This window comes from Ochlerotatus camptorhynchus, unplaced genomic scaffold (assembly GCF_037179485.1).
Source record: "Ochlerotatus camptorhynchus isolate MF236.1 unplaced genomic scaffold, CSIRO-AGI_Acam_v1.1 ptg000193l, whole genome shotgun sequence".
Lineage (NCBI taxonomy): Eukaryota > Metazoa > Arthropoda > Insecta > Diptera > Culicidae > Ochlerotatus > Ochlerotatus camptorhynchus.
The window spans coordinates 9482342-9508210 of record NW_027040683.1 but is presented as its reverse complement, the minus strand read 5'-3'; the positions used below and the strand labels follow the sequence as shown (position 1 = coordinate 9508210).

The following is a 25869-nucleotide window of genomic DNA, read 5'->3' as shown; positions in this document are numbered from 1 at the left end:
TACGATAGTGTTCGCGCCATTCTTTCGCGGTGTTAAGCGAAGCATCGTTCAATCAATTTCACAGCATGGAAAAACTGTCGTGAGATGATGCGGTCGCAAGCTTCTCCGGGAAGCGTCCCCGACAGGAAACTACCAACGCTCAGTCAGCATCAAAGAAGTTGCTTTCGAACAACCGTTACGCCATTCTAGGCAATGGCGACGAACCGAAAATTAGAAAGAAGGATAAACTACCGCCATTCTTCGTGAAGGGATTTCCGCCCAGGCTTTGGAAGAGCATTGAGTTCTACATCGGGAAGAGACTGAAGTGCACCATGCACATGTGCACTGAAGGTATCAAGCTGATGGTTCCAGCAAATACCACTACAAGGCCACCGAAGAGCTGTTGAAAAAAGTGTAGTATTTCTCCCACGATATCGAGGCGGACAAGCCGCTCAAAGTGGTCCTGCGAGGTCTACCCGACATGGAAACCACTGCGCTGTCAGAGGAACTGAAGGAGAACGGTCTAAAGCCGAACCAAGTCTTCAAAATGAAACGGCACGACACCTCCCGTTAGTAACATGACCAGCTGTATTTGGTCCACCTCGAGCAAAACTCAACGTGTCTTAAGGACCTTCAGTGCATTCGGACCCTTTTTCACATCATGGTTAATTGGGAACGTTATAAACCTAGCCACCGTAACGTTATCCAAACTGCCTCATGTTTGGACTCCGGACCAAATAATTGCCAAATGGCTCATCGCTGTAACGATTGTGGCATACAGTACGTATCCGAAGCATGCGAGAGGATGGAGCACGCTGATCCTCAATGCGCCAATTGTAGTGCAGCTCATCGGACTATGAGCAAGTTTTGTACAAAACGTGTGGAATTCATGGATATCCGCAAAAAGGCTTCCACGGCGTCCGATTCCGGTTCTTTCACCGCTTCCACTCAACATCCGTTTGGCTGCTACTGCTGCATTGATTTCACCAACTGCTGAGGTGCCCAAACCCTTCGGCTAATCCGCGTCGACAATCGTATGCGACAACGGCTGCATACCCTCCTCCTGGACTATCCTGGCGTCGCGATGATGCCCAACCATCAAATGAAAACGAAGATCTGCTCACAACAGAGGAACTCATTACCATAATGACAGAAGCAATCATCATCAAGCTCTCCTACAGGACTTGAACCGAGCAGATTCTTGCTGCATCACGTTTCATCGACAATCATGGACCGTGAGAACATCAAGATCGCCAACTGGAATGCTTGCTCACTCAAGAAGCATCGAATTCGTTGATTTCCTCAACGGGCGTATTATAGATATCGCTATCATCACCGAGACGCACTTGAAGCAACAATCAATACGAAACTAACGATTTTAAATTGGCTCACTACTTGATTAGCCTATTGGTCCCAAGCAAATCGATTAACGTACCCCATTCTAGGATAAATTCCAGTACTACACTATGTTTGTCTTGATTCGCAATGAAAGTTTGACAGATAAAATGAGGGGTTCGTGGATTTTCCTATGTTTCGAGGGGTGCATCGGTTAGCTTTGGACCGAAGATAGTACCAGAGCTGAGCCAAAAAGTTTAGTTCGTTTCTTCGGGACCTTCTGGTCTTAGAGTTACCTCTATGCTTGAAGCCCGAGCTGAACGTCTTCCTTCCCGACTTTCGGCTCATAAGACTTGACCGCACCTGCTCTGGGGTGGGGTAGTGGCCATCACTGCCAAACGGAACATCAGTTGCCGGTTACAAGCAAGCTTCCAGCTAAAAACAATCGAAGCCATCAGGGTTGAGGTGAGCACATCACTTGCGACCAATCACCATCATCGCGACCTACTGCCCCAAGCAAACCAACAACAGAGACGGGTCGTCAGCGGCTCTCCGGCAAGGCATCATCAAACTCACCCGATGGTGCGGGAACTTCATCATCCTGGTGACGTAAATGCCAAACATCAAGCTTGGGGCAATAGTCGGCGCAATGGAAACGGCACGATCCTGAACGAGGACTTGGAAGAGAAGCATTACACCATATTGGCCTCGGACACTCCTACCCGAATGAGTCGGACCGAAGTTCATGCAACCATCGACATCTTCATCAGCAACATGGGCCACAACATCTCACAACCCGACCACTATCCGGTCACAAGCATTCCGGCGCAGCTACCATCGCGTTAGCTGGGAACAGTGTCAACGCTGCGTTAACACTGCTATCGACTACGAGGAACATCCGGACACCCCCGAAGACGTTGACCGGTGCCTGAGTTCCATAGAGGAGGCAATATCCCGTGCCAGGGAACAACACGTGCCAATTTCCAGGCAGGTGAGCAAAACTCTGAACCTTGATAGACCCACTAAAGACATTATAAGACTCCGTAACGCCAACGTAGGCAGTGCCATCGCACTGCACTGACCACCTTGAAGACCCATTGCAATCGCCTAACAAAAATTATTAAAGCATAGGTGGACCTCAGAAATGAGGACTTTAGTGGGAGGTTGCGTTCACTGCCAGATTGTGCCTAGCCCTTCTGTAAACTAACAAAAATCTTTAAAAATAAGCCATGACCCATTCCACCACTTGTACCGTTGAATCAACCTAATGATTCAGTCGCATATGTGATAACCCCTGAAGAAAAGGCTGATGTTATAGGTCAACACTTCGTCAGCTCTCATAATTTCGGACTGAACATGGAAAGTCCATACGATACTGCGGTTGCTGAAAATGCAGCCAGCCTTCATCAAATTCCCAACAATTTGCCTGTGGAGTCCGAGATTACGGCCGACGAATTGTTGGCCTATATCAAATCATCGACCAAAGTCTGAATCTGGAACTCAAACACTTCAGAACTCCAGATTCTTCAACCAACTGGCACTGAGTTTTAATCAGTGCCTTAGACTTGGCTACTTCCCCAGGTGCTGGAAGTCAGCTAAAGTCATCCCTACCTGGAAGCCTGGGAAAGATCCGTCCCCTCCTTCAAGTTACCGACCCATCAGCCTTCTCTCGGGGCTATCTAAGCTGTTCGAAAGAGCAGTATACCACCGACTCCTAGCCTATGAAAACAACTTGTTGCTCGAAGAGCAGTTTGGCTTCCGTAAAGGTCGCTCGACTGTTCACCAGTTAACTCGAGTGACAAACATTCTCAGACGGAACAAGTCTGTATCTAAAACATCTGCCATGGCATTGTTGGACGTTGAAGAAGCGTTCGACAATATATGTCATGATGGCCTGGTCAACAAATTACAGCTATACGGTCTTCGAATCTTACTTGTGAGGATCATAAAAAACTACAAGGGACAGCCCTATGGGTTGTACGCAATGGTAACGTAGGACTATGTGGTCTTATATAATAAATCTTATTTGTTAACTGCAGCAGCAGCTTGTGTTTTGTGTAGGAATAGGAATTTGAGCGGGGTTCTCCCTGCTTATACTCTTTAGTATGACGCACTTGACATTGATAGCCCACAGCAACTTACGAAGAGCTACTGATTCCGATCAATAGCGGTGCAGCTTCTTACTCTTTCTATGGATGCTCATGTGGGCTAAACCTCGCTGCTTCCAGGCAGCCTTTCGTTGTGTACTGGTGAACACCACCACTCACCACGCGGTGATTGAAGAAACATCGTTTGGTGAGAGCGGATCGAATTCAACTTTGAAATCTGTGTTAGGGAAATTACTTTTCGCAGGCAATCCGTGATAATATTAATTATCATAGCAACAGTTGCACATTCGGGCACTTTTTAATAGTGACATTTTGAAAAATGATAAAGTCTTAATTTTAACAGATTCGTAGGAAAATATCCTATCGATTGGCGTATTAAGAAAAAAAATCCATCATCTCTGAATCAAAATCAGACCACTTTCATACCGCGGCCGACTTTGGTTTTTTGAAATCACACACCCAATGTTGCCTTAAAGTACATGGTATATGATATTTAAACATATCTACATAGAGCTGGAATTAGGCGTTACAGCTTTTGTAAACAATGACTTCTCTCGATGATTTTCAGGAATTCAAGGCACGCCCATGCAAACCAATATTACCGTCGGGTAGAGGAACGGTGGGGCCTCCCTTAGCTCAGTCGGTAAATGCGCAGCTACAAAGCAAGACCATGCTGGAGGTGGTTGGGTTCGATTCCCGGTTCGGTCTAGGAATTTTTCGGGTTGGAAAATTTCTCGATTTCCCTGGACATAGAAGTATGATTGGACTTGCCACACAATCATATCAATGCAAAAATGGTACAGGCATCGAAAGCTCTCAATGAACAACTGTGGAAGTGCATCTAGAGCACTAAGTTGAGAGCACGCAATAAGCTAATATGCGATATGCAATAAGCTTGAAATGCGAACAAGAAGAAGAAGAAGAAGAGGAATGGTTGCGAAAGAAGTTGTTTACAAAAGCTGTTACGTCCTAATTCCAGCTCTATCATGCTATGGGAACTGACATCCGATTGATAACCTTGACAAATGTCCAAATATACTCTTTTTTTTTTAACTCTTTATTTGTTTCAAATTTAAAATAAATTACATTTCATTTTAACCTAGGTGCTCCAGCTACTACAGTAACTTACCAGCCTTAATTGTTATGATATATATCTAAGTATTTTTACATTGTTCCTGTCTTGGCAATTCAGTATTTTAAACAGGTTTTTTAAACCTGCATGTCAGTATAACAATTGATATCTTAAAACTAAAAACTAAAACTTAATCTTATCTAAGTATAAAGGGAATTAATCGTTGCAATTGAGGATTGCAACGATTTTTGCCTGAAATTATTAATTATTTTGTTGGACATTTGTTCTAAAGTCTCAACATTCGAAATTCTATGTACCTCGGTAGTACTGTACCAGGGAGGCAACTTCAAAATCATTTTCAGAACTTTGTTCTGAATCCATTGAAGTGCTTTTTTCCTGGTAGTGCAACAACTAGACCATATTGGCACAGCGTAAAGCATGGCCGGTCTAAAAACTTGTTTAAATATTAGAAGTTTATTCGTCAGGCAAAGTTTGGATTTCCTGTTTATAAGAGGATACAAACATTTTATATATTTGTTACATTTGGCTTGGATTGATCTGAGTGATCTCTAAAAGTTAATTTTTGGTCAAGTATTAATCCAAGATATTTCACTTGGTTTGACCAGGAAATTGGAACTCCGTTTATAGTGACTATGTGACTACTACTAGGTTTCAAAAACGAAGCTCTAGGCTTATGTGGAAATATTATAAGTTGAGTTTTGGAAGCGTTGGGAGAAATCTTCCATTTTTGTAAATAAGAAGAGAAAATATCTAAACTTTTTTGCAGTCTGCTGCAAATAACACGAAGACTTCTTCCTTTAGCGGAAATGCCTGTGTCATCAGCGAACAAAGATTTGTGGCAACCCTGAGGCAAATCAGGGAGGTCCGAAGTGAAAATGTTATATAATATAGGCCCAAGAATGCTACCCTGAGGAACTCCTGCTCTAACAGGTAGTCGATTAGATTTGGAATTTTGATAATTTACCTGCAGTGTTCTGTCAGTTAAATAATTTTGAACTAATTTCATAATATAAAGTGGAAAATTAAACTTTTTCAATTTAGCAATCAAACCATAATGCCAAACACTGTCGAATGCTTTTTCTATGTCTAGAAGAGCAACTCCAGTTGATTGGCGTTCAGATTTGTTTGAACGAATTAAATAGGTAACTCTTAAGAGTTGATGAGTAGTTGAATGCCCATGGCAAAATCCATACTGCTCATCTGCAAAAATTGAGTTCGTATTGATGTGAAGCATCATTCTATTTAAAATTATCTTTTCAAAAAGTTTACTTATTGAAGAAAGCAAACTTATTGGACGGTAGCTAGAAGCTTCAGCTGGATTTTTATCCGGCTTCAAAATTGGAACAACTTTTGCATTTTTCCATTTATCAGGAAAGTATGCCAAATGGAAACATCTGTTAAATAATTTTACCAAGAAAGACAAGGTACTCTCTGGGAGTTTTTTGATGAGGATATAGAAAATTCCATCATCACCTGGAGCTTTCATATTTTGAAAATTTTTAGTTATAGACCTTACTTCGTCCAAATCAGTCCCCCAGGAATCATCAAAAATATTTTCCCGAGAGAAAATATTCAGAAAATCCCGAGCAACCTGATTCTCAATAGGACTAGTAAGACCCAAACTGAAATTATGGGAACTCTCGAATTGCTTAGCAAGTTTCTGAGCTTTTTCCAAATTTGTGATCAAAATTTTACCACCTTCTTTAAGCGCTGGAATAGGCTTTTGAGGTTTTTTCAAAATTTTTGTGAGTTTCCAAAAGGGTTTGGAACTCGGGTCTAATTTAGAAATATTATTTTCAAAAGTTTTGTTCCTCAGGGCAGAGAATCGCTTTTTAATTTGTTTTTGCAAATCCCGCCAGATAACCTTCATGGCAGGATCGCGTGTTCTTTGATATTGTCTCCTACGGACATTTTTAAGACGGATCAAGAGCTGAAGATCGTCGTCTATTATAATTGAATCGAATTTTACCTCGCATTTTGGTACTGAGGCAGCTCTTGCTTCAACTATAGAAGTAGTCAGAGATTCAAGAGCATAATTAATTTCATCTTTGGTTTGCAATATTCCATAAATGTTCGATATTGCTCCCAATCAGCTCTATGGTAATTGAAAGTAGAGCTGTTGGGATTAGAAATTATTTCTTGGGATATTTCAAAAGTTACTGGAAGGTGATCAGAACCGAAGTCAGCATGGGTAACCAATTGGCTACAAAGTTGAAATGAATCAGTTAAGACCAAATCAATAGTTGAGGGATTTCTTGCAGAAGAAAAGCATGTTGGACTGTTTGGATATTGAATAGTGTAATAACCTGCAGAACAATCATCAAGCAGAATATTACCATTGGAATTGCTTTGAGCATTATTCCATGAGCGGTGTTTTGCATTAAAATCACCAATAATGAAGAATTTAGACCTATGACGGGTAAGTTTCTGGAGGTCACCCTTGAGAAAATTCTTTTGCTGGCCTACGCATTGGAATGGCAAATAGGCAGCTATAAACGTAAGTTGTCCAAATTTTGTTTCAACAGAAACTCCCAAAGTTTCAAAAACTTTGGTTTCAAATGAAGAAAGTATTTTATGTTTGATTCGTCTATGAATAATGATGGCAACGCCACCACAGGGTCCATCAAGACGATCATTTCTATAAATTAAATAATTTGAGTCCTTCTTAACCTTATGGTCAGGTTTAAGGAACGTTTCAGTTATAACGGCAATATGCACGTTATGAACTCTCAAAAAGTTATAATGTTTAAAGCTTTAAAATCCATTACTGAATTTTAAAGTCATGACAATATTATTTGCAAATTTTACTCCAGTTTGAATAGCATCAAACATGGAGTTAGATTTAAGCATATCAGAAATCATGTCAATTAATGAATTCTGTAAAAATTCCATTTTAGGGGCAGTAATGCTTCCTAAGTCAAAATTGTCAAAATTTCCGTTAGAACGTGGGTTAGTATTTTGATTTCTACCCGCTGCAATAGCAGCATAGGTAGCTCCATTAACTCGCTGAACATTGTTAGCAGCGAGGGGAGTAGGTACAGATGAAACATTTGAAGCTGGGGTGATATTTGTACTTACGGGTACGAATGTAGAATTTATTCCTCGCTGACCGTTGTTAACAGCAGAGGAATTTGTACCTGGCCGGAAACGTGGAGCGTTTCCTACCTGACGGTTAGAACGAGATTGTAGGATCGCTTTGCGAGTCTTACATTCCCAAAAATTGGATTTGTGGTTTTCACCACAATTTGAACATTTAAATTTCTTAGGATCTTCCTTCACAGGACAGTCGTCCTTTGCGTGAGAGGAATCACCACAATTCATGCATTTAGCTGGCATGTAGCAATGTTTAGTTCCGTGACCCCATCCCTGGCACTTACGGCACTGAGTGAGGTTTTGGAAATTTCCTCCAGTCTTCCTGAAGTGTTCCCACTTCACTCGGACATAGAGCATAAGGCTAGCTTTTTCTAAGGCCTTAAGGTTGTTTAGTTCACTAGACTTGAAGTGAACTAAATAAAAATCATTAGAAATCCCGTTGCGCGAATCGCCAGGACGGGATTTCATTTTCATTTTGATTACTTGGAGTGGCACAACTCCAAGTAATTTTGCCAGTTCATCTTTGATCTGATCCAGGGATTCACCACTGGGCAGCCCTTTCATGACAACCTTGAAAACACGTTCAGTTTTGGTGTCGTAAGTAAAAAATTTGTGCTTCTTCTCAGTAAGATACTTGAGAAGACATTTAAATCCGTCCAAGGTTTCAGCCAATACACGGCATTCACCCCGACGTCCAATTTGTAGTGAAAACTTAACTTTCACGAAATTCAAAAGTTCCATGCGAAGAGCATGGAAATCGGAAGTGGTTATCACAATAGGGGGAATCTTTTCCTTCTTGGCATTAAGCCGGGAATGTTTACTAGAATTTTTCTTGGATGATGGATCATTCTCATCATCCGTGAGCAAATCAAATTGATTACTCAAATTAATTTCATCAGAAGGGGGGTCAAGAGTTTGCCCCTTTCTTTTGCGTTTAGGCGCCATGGCGGCAGTAAATTTTTATCCAAATAGACTTCCAAGCAGATTACTATAAGAATCTAAAGGATCGAAGAGGAATTTTCCAAATCGATATCCAAGAAGGATTACCTCGGGTAGGGTCCAAACAAGGATCGAAGAGGAATAAGAGTTGAACAAGGTAGAAAAGTTTTTACAGGTTGAGCACTGAAAAGTGCTGTTTAAATTTGTTGTAGCTTTAGGTAGTAGTAATACTTCCTTCAGCAAAAAGCAAATAGATCCGCACGGCAAGAGAGCACGATGCGGACTGTCCAAATATACTCTTTTCCAAATTTATGGTGGTCCTGAAAAGGACCGTTTTGTCGTGATGGTTGAGTAATGCTGAGCTATTAGGGTGTTAAACACAGATGAGGCTGGTGAACTGTATGTTGTTTGGAATGAGGGTGATGCGCCCACAGCGACTCACGAAGAGCTACTGATTCCGATCAATAGCGGTGCGGCTGCTCATGTGGGCATGGATGCTCATGTTAGCTGCAGCTCACTGCTTGCAGGCAGCCTTTCGTTGTGTACAATGTTCAACGCCATGCGCCGACCGGACACCACCTCATACGGTGATTGGAACTGAATCCGATTAGTGCTTGAGGCCAGCCTTGGTAGCTAGCTGCTTGCGAGGAGCCTTTCGTTGTGTACTAGAGAACACCACCACTCACCGCGAGGTGATTGAATAAACATCTTTTGGTGAGAGCGGATGGAATTCAACTTTGAAATCTGTGTTAGGGACATCGCTTTTCGCAGGTAATCCGTGATAATATTAATTATTATAGCAACAGTTGCACATTCAGGCACTTTTCAATAGTGACATTTTGAAAAATGATAAATCTAGATTAAGATGCGTACAAATATATCTGATCGATTGGTGATAAAATTATTGAAATTGGTCCAGGGGCAGCTGAGTTATTAACGTTCAAAATCTTTCATAATTTTGTTACATGTTCCATTTTCGGTTTTCACAAAGTGTACCCCCATATAGAAATCACAGACGTAGTCCTACGTCAAAACTATCTCTCGAACAGGACATTCCGAGTATCTCTGAATGGCCTCACATCGGATGCCTGGAACATCGGTGCGGGTGTTCCACAAGGAAGCATCCTTCGACCCATCTTGTTCCACCTGTTCACCTCTGATATGCCGGCTCTCCCTGATGGTGGATCGTTGTCTCTGTTCGCAGATGACACATCCGTCATCTATATGGTTAGGGTCATCGGAGCTATGACCACAAACTTCAGAGAGGACTGGACAGGCATGGAAAATCATTTGCATTCATTTCGTGCATTCATTTACATTCATTTGCCCCTAACTGTTTTCATCAACAGAATTCCGCAAAATGATAAATGGAGTTTGTGTAGGTTTTGATATTAACTACAAGTTTTGTTAACATTTCAAATCCGTATCTCTTATGCATGACGAACAGAGAGAACAGAAGCCACTACTGTTTTTCAGTGAATGTATTTTACATTCACTGAAAAACAGTAACAAGTTCTGCCCGCTCTAATTCGTGATGCATGAGAGATACAGATTTGAGTTATGAATAAAATTTGTAGCTAATAACAAAACCTACTAAAGCTCTATTCATCATTTTGCAAAATGCTGTTGATGAAAAAAGTTAGAGGCGAATGAATGTAAATGAATGCATGAAATTAATGTAAATGATTTTCCTTGCCTGGGACTGGATGTCCTGTCTGATTATTTCAACAGCTGGAAGATCCGTATAAACGTGGTGAAGACCCAGGTCATCATCTTTCTTTATTCCAAATCTCCCAGACTTGTTCCGCCTGAGAATAATAAGATCAACTTGAACGGCACAGTGGTGGAATGGTCCAAAGAGGCAGTCTGTCCCTGAAGAACAAGCTTGCTGTCTATAAGCAAATAATCTTTCCCGTGATAGAATATGGGGTCTCAATATGGGAGAGTACGGCGGATTGCCATCACCTTAAACTACAAAGGGTCCAAAACAAGATCCTCAGGATGATCCTCAACTGTCCTCCACTCACAAATAAATGTAAATTAAAAAAAAAAAGCTTCCATCATCAGTTGCTGCCAGATAGTCGAGCTGATTGGAGCTAGCAGAAATAACGTCAGAGTTGAGGGAAATGAGAAGTAGCGGAAGGGGGTCTGCACACTATACCGTGCAGTGTTCGTGGTCTGATGGGGTTTGCGTTGGTAAGAAAGAGGCAACCTGAATACTGCTGACTCACTCAATGTGCTTATCATTTGGGAGGCAGTATGAACTGTCAAACGGGAGCCAAACATTCAGAAGCAACAAATGCAGTTGCTGTTGTTATCTATCGTCAAGCATTGTAATCTCATAAAAATGATTCATACTTTTACATAACACCTTTTTAATTTCAAGCTCAAATACAAAAACCAACATGCTCAGTGATGAGTGTAGAAAACCCAGTATAGTTTTATGACTCAGCTGGATTTTCAATTGCAGAAAAACATACTTTGGCGAAACATGTATACAAACAAACTTTGATAGAGTCATGAGTGCTCGAGCCCTCCTGGCTCAGAGCTTTTGGCGGGAATCAACTGAGAACGAGCAAAACAGTTTTAAACTTGAGAACATTTTCAAGAATTTTATAAATGAAAAAAAAAAACAATTTCAAACCAACTTTGAGCAGATATAAGCAAGATATAAGAATGTATTCTAGAGATGAAACTCTAATGGAGGTAGGCTCCAACTGGTATTATCCTCGGATTAAATTTGGATCAAGATTGTCCGGCTACGTTGATGTCGACATTAGATTTAATCATTACGACCCTAAGCTCACATTTTGCAGATTATTTAAACAGGGTCAGTATTAAAAGTTAATCTTAGATGGAGCTTACCGCTATAAGAGAGTTTTGACTAAGTCCAGTATGTGATTTCAGAATAATTTTCTTAAGTATCTCTGTGGAAAAATACATGGAGATTGTGAAGAGGATTTCCGGATCCGTGAAAAATACCAAGGGAATCAAATTTTGGGAGTACAATTCCAAGAATTTTATGGAAATTCCGAGGATAATTTGAAGGGCAACTCGAAAATAATTTCTAGATAATTTTAATGGGAGTTCCAAGTGAATTATCAGAAGAATTAAGAGAAGTTTTGGAATAATATTTTAAGACAACTTAAGAGTTAAGAATCTAAAAACGCCAAGCTAATTAAAATAAAATCAAAGTGAATTCTTCGAAAAAGTTTCAAATTCAATGAGAATCTTTGGATGAATTTTCATGATTTTTTTGGAGTTAGCTGCAAAGAATTTCTAGGCTGTTTTAAATAAATAATTTTCAAATGACTCCCAGAGAGAATCTCAAATATATATTTTTGAAGTATTCTGAAAAGAACGGGAAATTGTTTTATAGGAAATACTGCATTAAATCCGAAATATAAAGTTTTGAGTGAATTTCCAAATGCAAATTTTGAAGACTTTGAACACAGAACCAAATTCAAGTTCTAGGAAAAATCCTGCTGTCATAGTTATGACTCATTTAAACTATGGCACATTTCTTGCAAGTTGCTGGTTTACGTGAAAAGGAAGTTTACATGTATGAATGTTTACATCACCAGTTGAATTCAGAATTTCCTTTCGGGACTTTTATTCAATTGTCAGAAGTCTGCTTAACCCCCCTCGATGGTTGAGTCAATTTGGCGCCACTGCAGTGACCGCTTCTGAAGACCGTCATTGCTTCCAAAAGGAGAGACTTCGACGTTGGAGTAATATGTCAAATCTTTCGTCATCAATTTTATGATCAAGAGTTATGCAAGCAGGAAGAAAGTACTTTTCCATTTTCCCCCAAACTGGGCCTTGCAGCAGAGAGCGAATTTTACTGATAAGACCCGGGAAGGAAATCCCACCCGAGTCGCAACGGAGGAGGCAAGACAAGAAATATGATAATAGCGCGGTCGTTAAGCGAAAATCTTGACGAAAGTAATATTCGATAAAGGCAGTCAACCAGCTGCGAGGGGCGCAACATGAAAAGGAAGAAATCGTGCCGGAGAGGGAGAGAATTTAAAGTCCTAATGAAGATTAAACGATGGAAATTTATAACCGCGATTAAATCGTTAATGACGACCCCGTATGACACATCCGGCTGATCGATGATGGCACGCAGCAGAGCTGAGCTGCGACAGCGACGCCCGATTAAGTCATGAAAATGCTATTGATGCCTAAAATGTTCCACCAAATATCCTCTCCGTGCCACTAACTGCAGTTGAATCGATTTGAATATAAATGAGATTTCGATTAATGTCGAATCATTTGCATAGTAGAGCGCACAGAGGATGATTGCAAACATTAAGAGCAAAATTTCAAGCGGGTGCAGTCGGTGGTAAACATCCTGAACTGGTCCTGATAATGGATTGGAACAATACATTGGAAATTGGCTCAGATTAAATACCAAGTTCATTAAAATCGAATCGGAAAGCGCGTACACAGTCAAAAATTCTGAATATTACTGTGGTGATGTAATCATCCATGCGTCTTAACTTGAATGTATTTTCACGCAAACTAGCAACTTGCAAGAAATGTTGCATTCAAAAATACCCGTTTTCATACTTTATTTGAAATATTCCATGATTTTACACGATCTATAATGTAAACTAATAAGATAAATGACGCTCCATTTATGTGCATAATACTAAACAGAAAATTATACTACTTTTTCGAACTGTGCAGGTGTGTTTCCCTGATTGACGATAAGCGCATAATGAATGTGAACCATCAGTAGTAGTAGGCGAAATGACGCCGAATTGCAAATGATTTTTCGGTAGTTGTCGTGTCGAACAAATACAGACGGCATAAATCAATATAGCAATTCAAATACAGTGAACTGTGATTACCGTTGAGGTGCAAAGTAGCGGTCTTTACCTGTGTTTTTACTTGGACTGATCCACAGGTTGACATACGTAGGATAGTTTTTCTGCGCAAAACTATGCAATGGAAAGCTCTAAATCGATGAATTAAAGTGTTAATAGGCCTACTAGGCCAGTAAATTTGTGGTTAAGACGCGCATTTTGTGCGGTACGGGCTGATGATTCATTCCCTGCTACATGTTGTTTGAGATATTTTAGTTCCTTTGGTTCTATAAATAAATTTTGTGTAACAAATATGCCGTTTTACCATTTGAGTCGTGATTCTATTCCAAAGGTCCTCCGAATATCTCCTAATAAAAGTTGAAGCGTTTTGTAATTTAAAACAAGCATTTTCCCCTGAAAGTTTTTGATCTGCCACAACTAGCCTCAGTTCAAGATAAATTAAAGGGTGTCCCACATCAATTTGCATCACGAAAAAAAAACGCTGTAAAAAATTACCCATTGGGTATTTTCTCTTGAAAATTTAGGTAGAAGTTGTTAGTATTGTTTACACTATTTTTTATCGCTGTCAGTTTTTCGAAAGTTGGTAAAAATGGCGTCACCCGGAAAGCAACGTCGTGAATTGATTTTGCGCAAGCACCAGGAAAATCCTCATCTCTCTCATCGGGACATCGGAAAACAACTCGAAATCGTGCAGTCAACGGTGAGTCGTATGATTAAACGTTACTACGAAACTCTGAGCATTGAACGGAAGGAGAAATGAGGTCAGAATGAATGTTCTATAGTGATCATGATCACAAGCGTATCGTGAAATCGTTTAAGCGGAATCCCAATGCTTCGGTCAGGGATGTGGCCAAAAAGTTGAATCTGTCCAAGTCTTTCGTTCAGAGAGCCAAGGACCGGGAGGGAATGCATACGTACAAAGTGCAGAAGGCTCCAAATCCTGACGAACGGCAAAATACGGTGGGAAAGTCATGGACCCGGAAGCTGTACACCCAGATGCTGACGAAGCCACATTGTTTCATCATGGATGATGAGACTTACGTCAAGGCGGACTTCCAGCAGCTTCTGGGGCTACTGTTCTTCACCACCCAGCACAAGTTTCATGTTCGGAAGAAGTAAGGAAGCAGAAACATTCAAAGTTCGCCAAGAAATTCATGATTTGGCAAGCGATCTGCTCATGTGGCAAACGGAGTGCGCCGTTCGTGACTACCGGGACTATAAACGGGGAGATCTACCTCAAGGAGTGTCTACAGAAGCGTCTGCTTCCTCTGTTGAAGCAACACGAATGCCCTAAGATCTTCTGGCCGGATCTAGCTTCGTGCCACTATTCAAATGTTGTCCTGGAGTGGTACGAAGCTAATGGAGTCAAATTCGGACCCACGGACATGAACCCCCCCCCCCTCCTCCCCCAACGTACCGGAACCCATCGAAAAATACTAGGTTATTATGAAGCAGGCACTACGGAAGCATCCCAAGGAGGTCAAATTTGAGGAAGACATGAAGAAAAAGTGGGTTTACGTACAGAAGAAGCTGCAGCCAGATGTTGTACAGAACCTAATGAGTAGAGTTAAGCGTAAGGTGCGAGCGTACGGTTATGGTATTGAAGTTGAATGAAATAAATATGCCAAACGCTTACTAATGGGTTATATTTTATAGTCTGAAAGTTTGAAAAGGATTGGTCAATTAGGTAATTTTCTACAGCGTTTTTTCCGTGATGCAATTTGATGTGGAACACCCTTTAATTGAAAAAGTGTAAAAAAAAAATCATAAAAACCTTCAAATATGTGTCATAGCTATACACAATTTTCAGCAAAAATGTGTATTTTGATTTTAATGAACTTTCCACAAACAATTAATCCTCGAATTAATCATATATCGTCAACGTTTAGCGATAGAGGTTGCTGTTTTGGATGCAGTTACTTGTTTTAGTGTACTCTACAACTTTTGTGGAGAGACTAACTCTCTTTATACATTCATGAAACTACGCCACATATCTCACCACTCAAATACATGTTCTTGCCTTATAACGAAGACAACATATCGAGAAGACTGGCAACTCTTCCATTTTTCCATACGACCGCTATGAGACCGACACAATCGCGTCATCTGCCGCTCAAAGGTAAATGCTTTGAACGATTTGATAGCAAAGATTACAACCTCAGAAGAAAGGTTTGTGTATTTGCTCATTTTTCGAAGCTGTACTTCCACCTTCGTTCGAGCGCAGTGCTACTGTATCTGTCGCTTGGATTCTGTCAGAGTTGCCAGTCTTCTTGATTTGAAGCCTTTGCTTCTAGTATTGTTTCATATAGTAAAAAAAAATTGTTTGAATCAACATTAATCATTTACCCTTGCAATATCTCAGATATGCTGCAAACATCAATGTTGACAAGAAAAATGATAAGATCTTATCTAACCTAATGATTTTCCAGGATGATGTCACGTACTGGCTGCGTTTGTGTTATATTGGATTAGATTAGATTAGGAACTTCAAGACAGTTCCATTAACATAAGGAAAATTGTGGGAGGTTTAAAGAAACACAGTAAACTTCAGGGAAGTCCTCAAAACTTCACTTCCAAAGTCTAGAGAAACTTTCGAAAGTTTAGAGATCTTAATGAAAGCTACGTAACCTTAAAAACTTCGAAGAAAATTAAGGGATTACTTTATGAACATCTGGAAAATTGCGGAATCTCTAGAGGAGTTCAGAGATCTTAAGGAAATTTGGATCACTTTAGGAAGACTGCGAGAAGATCAGCCAAATAACCAATCGAAAAAAAAACTCGACCTTCTCCGATTTGCATATAACTTGGTAACAATTGTGATTTATGGGCAATCATTCACATTTCTACAAAAAAACGGCCATTTTTGATGCTGTATTGTCACGTCAACACATTCCTACCCATTCCTTTCTTGACCTGCATGCGGACGTGGCCGGCGTTGGTATTGCCTAGTTTGAGATCACCAGTTTTTACACATTGAGGATGAATGCTGGTCCCAAGCATCGCCTATTGGTTCTCTGTATTATTACTGCTGATCTGGCAATAACGGAGTAGCAACCTGCGGATGGTTAAGTCATGCTCATATGCTCATAGCATAGCATAGCATAAACCAGGTTGCACAATGTCGTAGGTGGTATGAGCTCCAAACTGTTGTTAAGATGGAGACCCACCTTCATCCGTTGCTGTTAGATAGTAATTTGTGATTAATTACTACCTCTTAGATACAGGATGTGTCTCCCTCCAACAGACCAGAGCTGTCCTTGCCACGTCCTTGCATCTGGTGGGGAAAGGGGAGGAATGTTAGTCTGACACTTGCTTAAGAGAGATGCAGAGAGCTCTACGACTCCTCATAAGTGTCACGGTAAGGGTGGATTTTTGTTAGTATGGAGGGTAAGCCATAGGATACGCCCAGCCGGCGTTGCTGGCAATTGTTATATCAAGCATTTAATAAATAGAAGCTGTAAGTAGTTTATCTGTCCGTTGTTGCTGCCCATTACCTAAACATATTATTCAAATCAGTCTTCAGATGTTGGAATTAAGAATTAAGTTATCAGCTCGATCCTGTTGCTCCTTTGTGCCTGAAAATGTTTGTTGATCCTAAATATATGCACAATTCATTCTGATCGATAGGAGGTTCTCACGTGTAAAAGGTTATTAAGGTTCAATTTACTTTGATGCTTTTTGGAAAATTTCAAAAGCAGTTTTTTCCGACGCATAATTTCAGATTGCAAAAAGCTCGCACTATTCGATTCCTTTTAATATTTTACACAAAATGACGCGAGCTTTTTGCAATCTAAAATAATGCGTCGAAAAAAACTGCCTTTGAATTTAAAAACAAATGCATCAAAGTAAATTGAACCTTAATAGTATGTGGAATCGTAGATTAGAATGAAAATTCTTCCTTGGCCTAACTTCCACTGTCTGGCAGTGGCATTATGGATAAAATCTACCTGCAATCATTTCTTATGAATGCAAGAAGCTTGAACCCGGGAGTTAGAAAGTGATAGCTCTACCGCAGCTACAATAGCCCATATCAAGAACGCAAGCATTCCGAATCTATTTTCACACATGATAAGCCCCGCTTCAATACATTATCGGTGCAAATATACACCATTGATAATGTACTGAAACTTTCATTCAAGCAGTAGTGCAATACTTGATTGACGCGTATTTAGTAAGTTTTGAAATGATCGTCTTTAATTAGATGGATATTTCCTATCGAGGACAGAGGAACGAAAAGGTAAATAAACTTAGTTAAGTCATGCTCATATGCTTATGCTCATTAATGAATTCCCCGTTTTGTCAAATTTTGTATAGCTCGGCATTTTATGTTGCTGGGTCTCAGTAAAAAACAAGCCGAGATTCAGCTAACGAAACTAACTCAGACAGCGAGTCATTTTAACTCAGTTGTAAGCAACTTTTACTAATTCGTATGGAGACATTTCTAAAAGCGTAGGCCACTCAGCGCATAAGTAATCCACGCTTTTAAAAATTCTTCCATACGAATGAGTATAAGTCACTCACTCTCTGAGTAAGATTCGTTTTCAGTGTACCTATCTAGTCAACGGTGCCGGCAATACAGTATAAGTGTGTACGGCGTTTAATATTTGTAAGCTTTAACCGATTAAACGGAAAAAATGGTACATTATAAGTTGTGACCAGTGTTGGCAAAATCAGAAATCAATTGATATTTTTCCGCTCTAATGCGCTCGCAATATCACGCGTGATATTGAAACAAAATATCATGCTTGATATTGATTTTACAAGCTCCTTTGATATTGCGAGACTATTCACAACGTGCAAAATCAAGCTAAGAGTTGACTCGACACAGACATGATTCCATTGCACATAGTTTTCTTAGAAAGAGAAAGCATAGTTTGCTATCTCTTTTTAATCTTCACCGATGGCAGCCGCGAAGGGACTGCTGCAAGCCCTTATAGAAGTTTCGGTTGCATTCGGGTGTAAAGCAAAAATCATTAAACTCAATCTCACCACAGTTTGGTGAGATTTGCAGTTGGTGAGTTTTGTTAGCTTGATATTCCGAGCTGCGATATCACAGCTTGCAAAATCAACCGCAGCTGTTTGCTTGTTGATTTTTGTCTACGAAAATCAAGCGTGATCTTGGGCATTGGTGAGATTTGATTTTTTGATATTTTTCCAACACTGGTTGTGACAATATTGCATGATACCGACGCATTATCCATCTGGGCCAATTTGCCAAAAACCACAATCTTCTATCTAGTGGAGCTGTTAATTGGAAGCAAACAATACGTAGCCAAATTGTGTCGCTCAACTGAATTGTATTCCATTTAATAGGCCTTGCCCATCTGAACATCTTTGCTGGAATCCTTCCATTTGAAGGGAATTTCGATATTGGAAGTCTACCTATAATAGCGTCTAACAGTGTGTCGAGCTTCCTTCATCACACTCGCTGACGGACTGACACAAAACAAACTGATACGCTCTTTTATAACCTCGCGCAATCGGCTCGTCTCTCTGTTCTCTTGATAGTCATAGCGAGCGAGCACAGGATTGGTTGATTACGGCCAATAAGTTTGATCAATTCTCAGTTTATAACAATTGATAGACAACTATCATCTTTATACTAAACAAATCTTACATCTAATCTGAATCAAATGGTGTAATTTAAAATTGAAATACATTCATAATTGACTGTGTTTTAAGCGTTTAAAATCTAACACTATTTCGTAACACAAATTGTTTTGATTTGCACCCCAGTATAGTCCACAAAAACATCCTACGTCAAAATGTATCCGCGCAAATTAGAAGAACTGAAAGCGTCAAGGGGTTGATTGTTCATCGAAAAAAAAAGAAAAAATTGTGGTTTGCTGTGGTTAGCTGCGCGCAAGCTGAATAGATAGAAACAAGATTGATGACGATTCTGAAGATTTCCTGCAAAAAGACTCGCGATGCAAGTCGATGCGAGAAATGAAAGAAGATTTTTCAAAGATTGATTCGCTAGTGTGAGATTTGTTGAGCATCTAGAATTGAGATTTAGATGTGTCACCCCCCTCGTATTTCCCCCCAAATTTCTCTAATGCGTATTGCGTTCAGTCTGTAATTGATTCCGATGTAACATTTTCTTTTAATCCCGAAATTAACTCTAGGACATATCATCATAAAACCCAAATAAACTCGTACTTATTAAATATTCGTTTTTCTCTCATCTCCGCTTCTTCCAGTGATTCATCGATATCGACCCGGGTGGACATGCTGACGCCCGCGATCGAAGTGTACAAACCACCCCTCTGACACAAGGATGACACCCTGGAGAGCAACCTCGGCAATCCATCGACCAGTAGCGATCTATGACGAGGTGCACTGTTGCTGGCGGTACGCCACTACTGTTGCTTGAACTAGCGAGGTTCTTCCCCATCAACGGCAAACAGCAACACCATGTGCGCGTACTGTACATCGAATCCGAGCCCGGTAGCCGTGTGACGACAGGTGAATCGGTATCATCGGTGGTAAGTTTTACCGAGACAGAAGACGACGACGACGACGACGATGACAACGATAAAATCACTTTACTGCGGAGGATAGAAAGAAGAACACACACGTAAGTGTCGTAAATAAGAAGCGGAGACGGTCGGGCCGTAGGCCGAAGGGAGGTTCCTAGTAGGGAGGTATTCCATCCGTGCTGCTACTGGTGGGGGTTGGGTGACTGACAGTTGCCGAAGGAATGCACGCAGGAGGATCTCATCGCAGGACGATGATGCTTCCGACCTAACCTATCATTTCTCGGTGTCGTTGTTTTTGTTGTTGTTGTCGCTCCGAGGAGGTTGGGTGTCGGTAATGGCAATGACGGTTGACTGCCGGAACAATACGGTCGGTAATGTATGCATGTATGTATGTATGTATGATTGTCCGTTCACCGGATGTCCTTGTCGGTTTGGTGAACAGGAAGATGAGTGCGGGTATCTCTGGTGACAAAAGTCTACGCAACGGTAATGATAGTAATAACCGAGTAATGAATATGAATAGAAATAGTCGTTTGGATGAATGCTACAAGATCAACCGAGCACAATATGGTGCTATGTAATAGATGTCAAACATGGTTTATGTTTGTTATTTTTTGCGAGAAGAATCTTTTTTATTTTATATTTTTAACCGTTACTGATGGCAGATACCGACCACAGTAGCAGCATGGGGAATTACAGTTAAACTTACGACCAATCGAAGTTCGAACCACAGGAGCTCACGGGCAGCTAATAGAGCAAAAGAAAATTAAAGCAACAGCAGCAGTAGCAAAACTATTTAACAAAAGAAACTGTCTCTTCTGGGTGTCAAATTAAGCAGCAAATCGATCTAATAGGATTAAAACCAATTGACTAATGAAAGGAAAATAGAAGAAGTAAAATCGCTAATCTTAGGAGCCACACTAAAGTAAAACCATGTAAGGTAATTCTATATACATACACGTACACAAGAAAACATTCAAACACACACACACACACACATAAAAACACCGAGCGAGTTAGGAACGAGAAGTAGAAGAAAAAGAAGAAAAACCAACGTGAACAACAAAAGAGCAGAGATCCGTAGCAAATAATCTAACTACGTAAGAGACTTAGTCTAAGTAGGATTAAACAAGGTAACACTGTAGGCTTAAAGATTACACAAATTGACTACTACAAGCGCTAGTTGGGTGCAACGATGGGGGCATAAATGCTTTTCGGTGTTAAGTTGTTTGGTATAATCGAATATTTAAATTCCCATTTTGATCATTTTGGTTCGCACTGTTTCCGGGTCTGATCCCGGCCCATGTTCCTATTCTGAGCCTATTGCTTTAAAGTCAGATTTGATGCATATTTTGAGTGATTAGTAAGTACTTTTTTCCCGGTTCATCTTGATTGAAAATAAGTCTTATTGAGACAATTTTTCACAGCTTTAGCGTTCAAATTTAATTACAGTTCAGAGAATATTTCTAATGGACTATATAATGATTTTTTATAAGTGGTCTACACTCTATTTCAATTCTACTGAGTAGCTGGGAAGAATTGTATTGCCGTTTGTTTTTCTCTCACAGAAATTTACTCCTTTGGTTTTGTTTTTTCCGTCGATCTTGTTTTCCGTGCTGAGCACCAATGCTACCGACGTGCCAGGAAGGCAGCTCCCACACCTGGACTCTACCTATCGACCCATCTACTCATGAACCGGGGACCAACGGCTTTACTTCCCATCCGAAGGAAGGCGTGATCAGAGATGTTTATGCCTCAGAACATCCCGGCGGCGCCGTCTGGGATTGAACCCAGGCCTGCTGGGGTGAGAGGTTATCACGCTTACCACTACACCACCGGCGCCGTTAGAAATTTACTCAGTCACTGAGTAAACTCCCTAACAAACAATTTTAGCTCCAGATTAGCATATACAGGCAAAAATAGGCTTATACAGCTTATTTTTGCCTGTGTAAGCTAGTCTGCAGCTGAAATTGTTTGTTGGGTCCCATTTGTATTGCAACTGACCTACTTTTCCTTGCGATAAAAAAAAAGAGAGGGCAATAATATTCTACTCAGTCACTGAGTAGAAATTAAGGCTGTGAACCATTTGCCGAGTTAAATTTAACTCGTGGTTAAAAGTGACATTTCGAAAGTTATTTCTTATGTTCGAAAATCCCCGTGCTGTCGATCGACCGGTTTTCGAGCTACGGTCGTCAAAATTTAACTTCTTGTCTGAGTTTTGACCGAAAGCAATGGATAGCCTTGTAAACTAAGGCCCAACCGCAATGACAGTGGAAGCGATTTGACAATCGAGCTTCTCACTCTTCTTAATGTTTTCGAAGAATGCCCATCGGAAAGCTGTGCGTGGTGTTTGACGGAGTTGACCATTGAAGCCAGGAATGTAATTTTTTTTTCATTTTAATTTGGATTTTATTCGGAGTTTCTACCGCAGTTTAGCAGCTTGTACATCATTTTTGCTAAACACAATAAAAACAACCATAAACAAACAACAATATCGATCTATTAAAACACGCAGTCCCTCAATTTTTCAACTTTCCTTTCGCAAATATAAACAATTAACAACGCTATTGACGTCCACATTGATTCTGGCATCACTGCCAGCCAGATTGATGCGACTGTCAAATCGACCAATCAGAAACTGGCTTGGATTTGACAGCAAATTTGCTCGAAATCGCCAATTGTCAAGTCCCGTCCCAGGAAAAGTTCAATCTGAGTAAGCCAACTTGTCGGATTGAAAACTACACAGAAACAAAATCCATAGGCATCGTATTTTGTTTATCATCATGATTGGGAGTCACTACCTTCTTGTAAGTCGATAGTCCGGCTCGTTTTTTGGCTCGATGCACGGTTGTAGACGATACACCCAGCTTATTTGCGGCATCTCGGAGAGAGAGGTTAGGGTTTCGCTTGAAACTACCGGCAACTCTCTTTGTCGTCTCAGCGGCTTCCGGTTTTCGATTTCCCCCCGATCCAGACTTCCTGGCTGTCGACAAACGTTCCCCAAACACTTTAATTACATTTGTAACGGTTGATTTGGCAACTTTTAGCGATTTTGCCAACTTTGCGTGCGAGTAGCTCGGATTTTCGCGATGCGCGAGCAAAATTTTGATACGCTGCTCTTCTTGCTTGGACGGCATTTTGACAACTGAAGAGTGAATTCCAAAATCAAAATAGGAGCAACATTCTACACACACACACCTTCAAAATGAGGGGTGTTCAGGTTTTTTAAATGCAAAATTGAAAGAAATACGTCAAGTTGATACTGACCAAATTTTGACCTATCACCCTTTATTACGTAGCTGCTTTATTTTCACTGCTTCACTTCTAAAAACCTCACTGCAAAAAAATCGCCCGTTCACAACGTGCGCCATTTTGAACATAGGAAAAATTGGTATTAACATATGTAACATAAGTCCTGGGAAAAAATCAAAAGCATGCCATTTGAAATCAAACAATTTAATTTTAAAATCTTCTTCAGGGTATTTTATTCTATTTATAAGCTGTTGAAAAATGCATTTACAGTACACTCAATGGTCCCATTATCTTCGATTTTTCGCAGTGTGCAGCGAAATTGTTGAATCAGGGTTTGGACGGTGTCTTTGACGATTTCTTTTAAATTTAGCTTGATTCGATCAACCAATTGTTGCTCAATTTGAGCTTCCCAGCCGTTGTCGTACACCGTAGCCTTGAGTACACCCGATTGGACGAGCCTGAGGCACGTTTGATGGATTGTCCTTTTTCGGTACAAATGGTATTTTTTTCTCAGTTCCAAAATGATACATTTTCCATTCGCAAACGGTTCGCGATGAAGTGCACGGCAACATTTTGGTATTTTTCGAGTTGTTGCTGTGTATATTTTAGAGCACGATGACGTTTCCGATAGATTACGTTGTATTTTTTTTAATCCGTTGGATTGTCTTGTTTGAAACATGAAATTTTCGTGCTAATTTGCGTGTTGATTGACCAAATTTGTTTTCAGCACTTGACAACATTTTTGGGTTGTTATGGCACTCAATTTTGTTGGGCGACCGCATTTCTTTTTATTTTCCGGTTCTTTGCCATCACGACAATCCTTCAAAACACGATAAATAGTTGATTTTGATATTGGCTTGTCTTTGAACACGCTTAGAATTTCACTTGTACTGAGCCGTCCAAAAAGGTTGGTGACTTGAGCACATAAATCCAGCTTGTACGACATTTTAAATGGAAACTACTGCGCAATTTGAGTTTGACAGTTCAGTAGTAGTATAGATAAGCGCGACAAGTGCATTGGTTGACATATGTGTGTTTGTTCATGCCGTCAAATAAACACCTGAAAGTATTCCCAGGACTTATGTTACATATGTTAGAACCATTTCCCAGAATCTGGGTAGATTCCGTAAAGCGTATAGGCTGTCTTGCAATGAGCACTCATACATAGGATTTCCAGTGAAAACTAGATGTATGGGTGCTCATTGCAAGACAGCCTATGTAACATGATATAAGCCATAGTCTGTACGGGGTATTAGGTTAGTCATCTTGATGTTGTTTGTGGCAACTGTCAACCTTGCCGTTTCCGTTCTGTTCATATGTTTGAAAATGTCAGCCACATTTCCCCTTCCTGTTAAAACTCCTGCCGAAAAAGTCTGTTTGAAGTACGAGTAGTTCGGATTTTTGCGATGCACGTGCACAATTTTGATGCGTTGCTCTTCTTGCTTGGACGCCATTTTGATAACTGAAAAGCAAATGTCAAAATCAAAATAGAGGCACCATTTTGCACACACACACACCTACAAAATGAAGGGGGTTCAGGTTTTTTAAGGCTGTGAACCATTTGCCAAGTTAAATTTAACTCGAGGTGAAAAGTGACATTTCGAAAGTTATTTTCTATGTTCGAAAATCCCCGTACTGTCAATCGACCGGTTTTCAACCCACGGTTGTCAAAATTTAACTTCTAGTCTGTCAGAAATAACCATGCTTGGATAGCAGGGTTCATCGATAACTTTCCATCTGTCAAATTTCAACTAAAAGTTAAAATAATCCACGAATGGTTCAGAGCCTAAATCCTCGATTAAAAGAAATGCGTCAAGTTTAAGCCAACCAAATTTTGATTGTAATACCCCGTACAGACTATGGCTTATATAATGTAATATAGGCTGTCTTGCAATGAGCACTCATACATCTAGTTTTCACTGGAAATCCTATGTATGAGTGCTCATTGCAAGACAGCCTATATTACATGATATAAGCCATAGTCTGTACGGGGTATAACACTCTTTATGACTTGTAAAGGGTTAGAACTGTAAAGTAGTTCTAAACATAGTGTTAAATTATTGACAGCTTAGGCTGAGTGTGAAAGCACTGCTCTATTCAATTCATTGCTCTATCCAGACCGTATGTACCAAATAGAAATACTCAGAGGGAGAGATAGGCGGAGAAAACAAAATACAATTCGGCAGCAGGGATTTGTACCTAAATTATCTTGCAACCCTTGCTAGAAGCCAGCATTTCACATGACTTTTATGTTTGATTCGATTTACGTCCAAATTATAATTGATTGCATCGCAATATTTTGCACATTTCTTAGTGCCATTAATTAACCAGCTAAGATCAATTAATTAATAGAGTTAGAATATGTATTGTTTTTGATTCCAAAAACTAGTTGAATTTGAGAAGCACACGAAACATAAAGGTGATTGCAATACTCTTAAATTTAATCTAATAAGAATAAGAAATCCTCGGACAAAATCTAATGGGAATGTTCGATTGGCTCAGATTTTGTCAGTTCATTTGGCTCAAAACATTCTCTCCGCGCATCTCTCCCTCTGAGTATTTCTAGTACCAAACGGTAAAAGACGAAGCAATGAAAGAGCCAAACAAAAACATTCAGTCACTCGCGAGCAGGCGACTCACACCGCTTACCTTCGCTCACACAGCATGTAATTGAGGCATTTTTCCATAGAAAATGTTAGGATTGGGTACCATCACGGAAGAATAAGCGTGCTGATTGAGCTACTGACTGAGTGCTCTGC

The 25869-nt window shown here is 40.2% G+C and overlaps 1 protein-coding gene across 1 annotated transcript in view; it reads left to right on the top strand.

Annotated features, from left to right (window-relative positions):
- Teh1 (tipE homolog 1) overlaps positions 1–21112 on the top strand; it is a 70517-nt gene extending 49405 nt beyond the window's left edge. Inside the window, exon 2 of the mRNA XM_065223612.1 lies at positions 19580–21112. Coding sequence (XP_065079684.1) covers positions 19580–19649 — 70 coding nt within the window. The 3' untranslated portion in view covers positions 19650–21112. The remainder of the gene's footprint in view (positions 1–19579) is intronic.
- Positions 21113–25869: the final 4757 nt, after the last annotated feature.